This window comes from Sander lucioperca, chromosome 9 (assembly GCF_008315115.2).
Source record: "Sander lucioperca isolate FBNREF2018 chromosome 9, SLUC_FBN_1.2, whole genome shotgun sequence".
NCBI classification, from domain to species: Eukaryota; Metazoa; Chordata; class Actinopteri; order Perciformes; family Percidae; genus Sander; species Sander lucioperca.
In genome coordinates this window covers 8672680-8682168 of record NC_050181.1, presented here as the reverse complement: position 1 = coordinate 8682168, position 9489 = coordinate 8672680, and the positions used below count along the sequence as shown (strand labels likewise).

General features: G+C 40.8%; 1 protein-coding gene across 3 annotated transcripts in view; it reads left to right on the top strand.

The window, feature by feature from the left end:
• The first annotated feature begins 551 nt into the window (after positions 1-551).
• Positions 552-9489, top strand: part of cables1 (Cdk5 and Abl enzyme substrate 1) — a 31706-nt gene continuing 22768 nt past the window's right edge. The window contains exons 1-2 of one of the 3 annotated variants that reach the window (XM_031294491.2): positions 553-978; positions 1009-1313. In XM_031294491.2, coding sequence (XP_031150351.1) covers positions 739-978; positions 1009-1313 — 545 coding nt within the window. In that variant the 5' untranslated portion in view covers positions 553-738. Of the gene's footprint in view, positions 1314-9489 lie in introns of all 3 variants that reach the window. The other 2 variants (XM_031294490.2, XM_031294492.2) reach the window with 2 other exon arrangements.

The window sequence follows — 9489 nt, the reverse complement described above, 5'->3', positions numbered from 1 at the left end:
TATAAGCTACAGTGGCTGTCACCGAAAATCCACAAGGTGGCATATTTTTGGGGTTATGGCAAAAAAGCAACAACAAAACACAGCACACGCAATGCATGTCAAGCAGACAGATGGCGCAATTGCTGCAGAGATGCTGACTTGTACAGTTCAGACAATGATATATTTTCTCAAAACAAACAGAGCTAGGCCACATTCTGTCAGCGCCCATTGATCATTGTGCACACAACTGCTCCTTGTGCGGACCGTCTACTATGGTGCGGACTGAGAAAGCAGCGATCAGCTCTTTCGCCACGCTTGAATGATATTTGTAATGCAAAAAGCTGCAAAAGTTTTTTTGCCATGAAGTTTAAACATTTGTTGTAGGAATGTGTTTTCCAAATTGATGGACAAAATGTAAATGTTGCTTACAGACTCGTACTGTGCAGATCAAACTGTTTTAAAGATACCGTGCTTAGTTTATGTAATTGTGGCATACCCTGTCAGAGAAGCTAGTGGAGGCTCCAACAGTCAGGAAAAGGTAGAAAAAACGCACATGTATTCCTGATAGCCCATTGGTCCAAAATTTCCCTGTGCTGCCACAATACTGCACACACGTGACCCCCCTGTTTTCACCCAGTTAAACGCATGTACTTAAAAGACAGGCCACTGCAATTCACCAACACAAGCACGATTAACACAATATTAATGTTAGCAAGGTAAGATCGCAGCTGTGGGGATTAGGATCACTGGAAGAGGACCATGGCGGCTGCCACGAGCAGCAATACATCCACAGCCACGCTACAGATCAACCACTCCAGTGTCGAGCAAACACGGAAACGCATAGACCCGAGGAGGAGGCAAGCGGCGTTGTCTTTTCTCAGCAACATTTCTCTGGATGGGCGACCAGTGCAAGACGACCAAAACGAAGAGGATGACTCGCTTGAAGCTAGGACTAGACAGAGCCTGGTTTCTCCGGAGCGCTCTGTGTACGGGGCTGCTGGCGCCGCCGGAGCTGCAGCTGCTGCTGCGGCGGCGGCAGCGACCACCGCCGCCAAGGCGCTCGCTTTTGCAAACCAGGCTCTTCTCTCCAGCAGTCGGGCCAGTTTCGGGACGGGTCCCGCAGCTGCCCCGGCGGGTACAGACACAGAGGGCGACGCTTTTGTGCCCTCGACGTTCAGCTCGCCGTTCTCCGCGGTCCCAGCATCGACTAGAGGGAGGCTGCAGACGTACACTCAGGGAATCCTACCTGCCCCTTACTCCAGGCAAACCTCCCAGAACTACAGCCTGGAGGGCGTACAGATAGCCAACTCTGCGATAGAACTGCAGAGATCAAGGTAATTGTGTGAACAACGGTGTCTGGTGTTTGGGAACATGCAGTACAGTGTGAGTGGTGTAACGCTGATGTTAAAGGTGCAAGCTTGTCTGCAGGATCTGCAAAGTCAGGCCATTAGACTGTACATTGATGGCATCATAGCAAGCAAACAAAAACTTAACCATGTCCCCTTCCAAAAACAAATCATAGGAGAAATACATAGGAGCAGTAAGCCCCATGCATATTTGGTACACTCACTTATCAATCCTGCAGACAGCTGTCAAGATTTAATTAGTTTTCAAAATCACGTTGCCTCCATTATTAGCTACAATAAGACGCCACTGACAAACCCTCTATTGCAGTTACTTTTTGTTGGTTTACATTCACCACCATGCCTAAGCAGCCAGGTCATTGTTTCATTTCTTACATTTTAGTAGATTATCAGCGTTCTATGTGCATGTCACAATCATTTAGTTAATAATAATAATAATTACTTAATAATCAGTTATTAAGTAAAGGAGTTAGACATAATTATTTGCTTTTGTTTTGAACATCCAATGCATTGCTTTGTTTTCCTTACAACCACATAAACCAGGGCCCTGAATTATTGAACCTTTCCCTGCTGTTTTTTTTTATTTTATTTTTTTATTATTTACAGTCAGCTGGTTTGGAAAGGTGCTTTTTGTTCTCAGCAACACAGTCTGCCTGGACACAAAAATACACCACAGGAAGATAAAATTCAACTGTTTTTTTATTTACTGCATGCAGGTGGTTGTAGCCTTAGGACTCACTGGTCTGCAATCTGCATAGGGATAGATATGTGCAGTATGATCATAGGTCCAGGAGCTGTAACCTAGTTTCCCCAGAGAGGGAACTCTGTGGTTCTTTTTTCTTTCTTGTGCTCATTCTCATTGTCAAGTGTCACCTGCTGTCTCCTTCTCCTCAGCGTGATGTAAACATCCGGTAACTCTACACCCCTTTTCAACTACATATACAATTAAAGCTGCAAGCAGCGTTGGACGGGCCCTCGCACCTACTTGCACGTCACCAATTAAAAAGGAACTCTTTGCTGAGTTCAATGATACCTCACACAAGAGTCTACATTAAACGGTTCAAATGTTATGAAAGGGGGTGTGGCCTGAGTAAGTGGAGTCTATGAATCGTGAAAAGTTTGGGCCAGATTGAGCAATGTACACTTGAGTTACACCCACTTCCTGTTTCGATGGCAAAACGCACAAAATGGCCGCCCTGCCACGGCCAGGCCCAACGACGAAAAGTTTTTCTTTTAATAACTTTTCATCTTTAAGGTCTTAAGATGGTACAGACCAAATTTGAAGTCAACAGGTTGAAATCTCTAGGAGGAATTCGACATGTGGAATTGGGCAAAAACGCACTCATTTTGAACTTTCAATCAAAATGGCGGACTTCCTGTTGGGGTAAGGGTATCGTTCCAATGACGTTTTTTGTACTTCTTGACATGATACATATGTGTACCAATTTTCGTTAGTCTACTTTAGGGCTGAAACGATTCCTCGAGTAACTCGAATAATTTGATTACTAAAAATCCTTGATGCAAAATGATTTGCCTCGAAGCTTCGTTTAATTAATGTTACCAACGTTGTATCGCTCACGGTGTTTCCGCACGGAGGATTATTACTGTCGCACACCGGGCTGACGCTGCTGGCGACACATGCCATGAAGACTGATTACAAAATGAAGAAAGAGCGTAAGGGGCTAAGAGAAGAGACAGGCTGGAGAATACGACAGAAAGTGTCCAAAGTTTGGAATCAGTTCAAACGTAATTAAAATGAAAACTTTGTACAGTGTGTGTGTACTGCAAAATCGAACTAGCTTACCACAATAATAGCACAACGTCAGTGCTTCAGCATCTCAACAGAAAACATAGTCTAACTTAATCATCAAACAAAAGTAAATCAGAGTCGTATGGACGATGAAACTACACCAAACACAACAACTACCAAAAACAAAGACAAGAAAATACGTAGTGGTGACCACAATTTAATCTAAAGAGCCAGAAAAACAGCTGATTGTTGCGCACCATTTTCTCTCACTCTCTCTCTTCACGGAGAAACAGCTGATCAACGATCTACTAGCATAAGTGTAACAGAGCTGTGTAGCATTGTACTCAAATATATAAATGAAAATAGGTTGGGTATAACTAATATTTACATATAGGCCTATAAACAGATCAGTCTCAGCTTGAAACTTGTAGTTTTGAAAGTTAAGTTGCACAATTTAAGGTAATGTTTATGTATGTATAATGTATGCCTTAGTTTGAGGTTGTTATTGCATTTCAGAAAATGTTCTTTAAAAACAATGTAATATGGCACTTAAATGCACTTAATATGTTTATTATTTATTTATTATTATTATTATTACTTATTATGTTTTTTTGAGAGATCATATTGTAAGCAATGTAGACAATAAAAATATTACTTTTCTGAAAATTAAACCAAACTATTGTATATTATTCTTATTTTTTTTTAAACTCTTATTATACTCTTCAATAAAACAAAAGTATTTATTATCCGATTACTCGATTAATCGATGGAATAATTGGTAGAATACTCGATTACTAAAATAATCGATAGCTGCAGCCCTAGTCTACGTTAAACGTACTGCAGGGGCTAAATTTTTTTAATTTTGTAGGGGTTGCTAGCAAGCCATTTTTGTGCGCCTATTCCCGAAACCCTTAAAATACATACATTTTCACAAGGCTTGATGCGACCGCCAATTTTGATGAGTTTTTGAGTATATTAAGCCCCTCAAAAAGGCAATTCATTTGCCGTAATAATAATAATTCCTTCAGTTTCAGTAGGGCCTTCGCCGCTGTCAGCGCTCGGGCCCTAACAAGGGCTTGCTGCTCTTTTATGTGCCCTCTCTGTCTACTTTGCTTTCACACTGGAGGCACAAAGAGAGTTTGGACGGTCTAACCTCGCTGTAGGACAGCTGTCAGTAACAGTCGTCTCATGGTTCTCTCACTGTCATAACCTGCCGTCAAGTCCTCTCTGCTCTGCTTTTCATTCAGAGGCCCTCTCTTACTCAAATCCTCTCCTCCCTCTGGTGTCTCTGCCAGACTTCACGGGGAGCCCTGCTTTATGGCGAAACACTCAATAAGCGTTTAGTTCCCATTCCTGACCTCATGGAAATTGTACTGCAAAACAGCTTCCGAAAGTCTGGATCTGTATCGTTTTGATAGTGAAAGAAGTGCATTAAAGATGTTATATAACACTTAACACAAATAACACCATTGACTATTTCAAAATGTGCTCTGTATTTTCTGCGATAACACTTATCCATTACAACACCATTAACTGCAGTTTCAAAATTGAACAGAGTTGAAGCGAAAGTTCAAAACAAAGTTAATATTAGTTGACAAAACAATCTCACGTCTCAAGTCCATTTAGTAGCTTTTTGTGAGTTAACGATAATATCACAGAATCTTGCTCAGCAGATGGTGTTTGCTCAGTTGTCATGGAATTACAAATGTTTAAATTTCCATTTTCCTGAGCACTTTAAGGACCACCTGTTCATGTTTGCGTAAAAGTCGAGATTGAAAATTCATTCTGGACCTTTGGAAACAGCCGTTGAAGGAACAGTCTCACCAGAAAGTCCGTTTATTTGCTGTTCTTGAGCTTCAACTTTTGATGTATGTGGTTTTGAATTGCATTACAATGTATTTCAGTCGTTAAACCCTGACTGTACCCTCCTTTTTGAAATGTGTTTGGATGATGTCCACACAAAATTAATTCTAATGTTGAGAAATAAGCAACCTGTTGATGGAGTGTGGTCATGATCCACAGACAGACCAGCGCTCTGCACAGTGCCTGGTTTGTTTTCTAAGGGCAGCTGGTGGAAACGTGTCCAGAGGTCCCTGGCTGGGAGAGGCAGGATGCCCAGGCTTTCTGAGAAGCAGCCTGGCTCACCACTCTGTATTTTTTGTCCTCCACTTCCTCTCCCATGGGCATCAGAGACACACACTCACCCCTTAGACTTTTGGCCTTCAGTCTTGCTCCCATTCAGGAAGTCACAGAGCCTCTGATGTGCTGCCAAAGTAGACTTTCTGAAGTTAAGGCTGCTTTAGACTATATCTTAATCAGAATCTAATGCATGAAAATGATGGATGATTTCATATTCAGCTTTCCTGCCACTCCTCAGCCTTCATCTATCATGAATCAGCACTCCAAGTGCTGCGGCTTTAAATATAGCATTCCTATTCTTACCATCTGGCCTTGTCTGCCTAAGGTGTAAAGCTATTTTCATTTCATCCTTTAATTTCATCCCTAAAACATATCCAGGTCTTCTCACATCCTATTTCAGTTATGTTCCGATCACCATTAGGTACAGAATCATGTGCTTAACAGTATTATCTTTTTTTAGCATGAGACAGCAGAGGCTGTGGCTGGAAAACAAGCAGCGCAAGCCATTATAATGGCCCTGTGGAGTTTTGTGTGATTGGGTCAAATACTTGTGGTTATGAGATTGATTGTTGTTCGCTGAGGTCATGGTTGGCATAATGACAGGATTATATAAGAATGCTTCGTTTTCCTTCTCAGTGTCTGAGCTGTTAACAAACACTCATAAAAAGCCCATAGGATTTAAATGCAAGACAAAATAACAAGGGTCAGCATGTGTTTTTCTTCATGCAGTTTCAAGTTGAACCTCAGAGTTAAATTTCCACATTATGACTTGTTCTGTATCTCACCCTGCAAAGCTAATATAACTATTGTGTGTGTTTCTGTTTCTTTAACTTCCTTTTTTGATTTTTAAAATCTACTGATACATGCCATTTGTGTTTTGGAATCAGATTTTTTTTTTAATCAGAATAACCCCGTTTTCCATTTGCCTGGGATTTATTATGTGAAGAAGCCCAGAAAATTACATTTATTTCCACTCAGCGACTCTGGCAAAATGAAAAACTATGTTCTGTGGCAAGCTGCCAGCAGGGTGTACGTGTGAAACAGTTTAATCTCCACATCTAAACAGTCCACTTGAGTTTTATGGTGTCATTGCATGGCACTGCTGGAGAGGATTTTTAATAGCTTTTTTGAAACATTTTCATTGCAAGAGGATGACATTGTGTTTGTAGAGATTGAGAGATACTAAGGGATGCTTGTTGTTGCTCCTTTGCCACTGATTTATACTTAGGCTTCTTTGAAGCTTCGGACCAGGCCTTGTTAATGTCAAACTGGGTAGAAACAGACTGATCTAACCCTAGTTGGTAGGAGTTGTGTCTGAAGTAAATGAGTTTTAATGATGAGTGAATGTAATGAGTGTTATTGTTTCCAGGATTTGTAGCAGCCTGGTAAACATATTTTGCATTCAAAAACACGTCCTGCTGCTGCTGTGCATCTGCAGTGCCTGGATCAAAGTTCTCACACTGCAGCTGTGTCCTCCTGAACTGGAAACATGCCCCCTCGGCCAACTGGTGAATGCTTTTCGAAAATCAGTAACAATTCACTGAGATTTGGACTGGAAAAAATGTCAGTGTCACACAGAAATTGAGGTCTATGGCTAACATACAGTGTTTGCAGAGTTTAAGGACAGGTTTGGATTTTTTTTAGTCTTAATGCAATACTCATGCCTGTATGTACATTCAGAGCTATTGGTCGCTGTAATCATTTATCCTGCCCATACTATAGTAGCTGGGAAGTGATCATGCCTTCACTGTGAGAGTTGGGACCAAATCTACTTCTGTACATTCCTCCTATCCTTCGAAAATCCAGCCTCAATTTATGAGGCTTCAGCAATCGGAAGTCAGTGAAATCAAGCTTCCAAAGTTGCAAGCTTTTTAGTGCAAAATCCCATCTTGGTGTTAGTATCCCTCCACTGCAGCTCTGCAAGGAAACGCTGTCCGGGATTACCCAAAGAGGGAATTGTTCTAAAAAGACAGTAACTTTGGAAGATACCCACTTGATTTGTCTATGTCAGACTGCTAAAGCCTCACATTAGCATTGACTGCGTTTACGATGCATTTATGCTCCGAACAAGATCTGTGGATTTGGTACCCTCTCTATTCACTCAGAGAAGTGATCGCTTCACAAATAGTATGGACAGGAGGAATGATGACAGCAAACAATAACTCTTTCAATGTGCATATTACTGTATGGGTAATATACAGTATTAGGATAGAAAAAATCCAAACCTATAAGCCTGTATTAATTGACTTTTCTGACCACTTGGTGCGAGCATCACAAGCTGTAAACACAACACTGGCATACTGTATTATCACCTTATGAAGCAAACGGTTGCCTATTTACACATACAGCAGACACAGAGAAACATTAGCATTCATTTAGCTCGGTTTTGGTCTCCACCAATTCCTGAGATAAGTATCTGGCTCTTTGGGTGCTAAATGCTGCACTATGTTCGCCAGCTAGATGCTAACTTTGTTTCTGTTGTTTCGGGCTGTGCTAGTAGCTCACAGTGGGTCTATCAGGGCTTTTAGTTTCTTTTTAGGTTTTCTAAACGGCTGCCTGCTGCATCCAATGAGAACAAAACAAAAAGTTGAAAAAATCTAAAGCACTAAAGCTAAGGAGAATTGCAGTGTTGCAGAATTGCAGGAGGATAATTCTCAGTGGGTTCCATACTACTGTACGAGTGACACCTCTCACATTACATATTATTCATTTGATCCATAATTCATATAAAAATATTGATTCATACAGCTTTAAATTGAGTCTTTAGCTAGAAACTCTTACTTTTATTCTGTTTTTGGATTAAAGACAAAGATGAGGTGATTTTCACTTTCTTATTATCTTATCAAAATATGGAAGCATGACACCATGGAAATGAATGGAAAAGAATGAAGTGATGCTTCATCACGAGAAAGCTAGAAGCCTTGTCCTCTGTCTTGCAGAGGTCAGGCCCTTTCATTACAACCATGTCAGCTGCCCATTGTTCTGCTCATTTGGACTAAAACATGTACTGTTCATGCTCTTTATCAGAGCTTAATGTTCTTCCTTCCACTTTATGATCATTAGGGTCATAATACACAGTGCAGAAGGTTAGCCAGTATAATGGCTCTAGGTTTCTTGTCAGCTCCAACAGTCTGGCTCCTCATGTAATCACTTATCTTGGCCCCGTCTCCGCCTCAATACACTGTTCACTCAGCTTGTGTTGGTTTAAACCCTGGGAGATCCTCAAGGACAGTCATTTTTTGTTAATCTGTTCTCATGCTCTGTCATTTATTAACCAGCCATTCTGCTTCACGCTCCGCTGTCTCCCCCTTTGGCTGAAATGTTCAGTGAAGAGGCGAGTGTCATCAGCTTGGAACATACATACAGCATTACAGAACATTGTAAAAAAGAATTGGATAGTCCAAGAATATATACAGGATGCATGGTTTGAACAGTCATTTATTTGCACTCTTACTTGGCTTTGCCGACTCTGAATGAATCTGAGAATGTGTTATTTTACCACTAATGTGTTAATTTCTACTACTCTTAAATGTGAGCCACTTTGTGAGGTTGACTAATGAGTTGGATTATGTTATTTCTGGTTCTAAACATGCAATTACAACCTAATTTTGGAACAGCTCAGGCATACTTAGCTATCACATGTGGGTTTATTTCTTAAACTGGCAGCTGATGATATGAAAGGCATCCAGCAGAATTAACATCTTGAGTAGTAGTGCAACTAAAGTGTGAAATAAAAGCCATCTGGGACAAAATGTGTTACACAAAGTGCTTGCCGAGCCAGCTTGTTATCCTCGTAACGGCTCTAATCCTGGAAAATTCTCTGTGATCTACGCAAAATTGAGGAGTGATCCTTGTCCACACAGGCACACAGTGGTGTTGATGGATGGTGGTCATAACTCGACCGTCCAAGACTCTCTCTGTAAATTATCCAGAGAACAGACAAAGGCGGGTGTTCATTTTACACCATTGTTCAACTTTTTGTTCCAAGGCCTTCAGTGACCACACATATACTTTGTTCCAGGGCTTTGAATGGAACCTTAATGCTTTTTGAGTACTTACCGAAATGTGCCAAAATGTGCCCGTAGCACCGAGTATTGAGTAGTTGGCATTGAATGCATGGTCAAATTCTTAGGTTGTTTAATTTCTTTGATCAGATCTTTGTCTAAATAAACTTTGGAAAACCTTTTCTTTAGACAAAAGTATTTATTTAACACTTATCCATAGAGCAGTTTTACATATTTTAGTAAATTTTAAAAT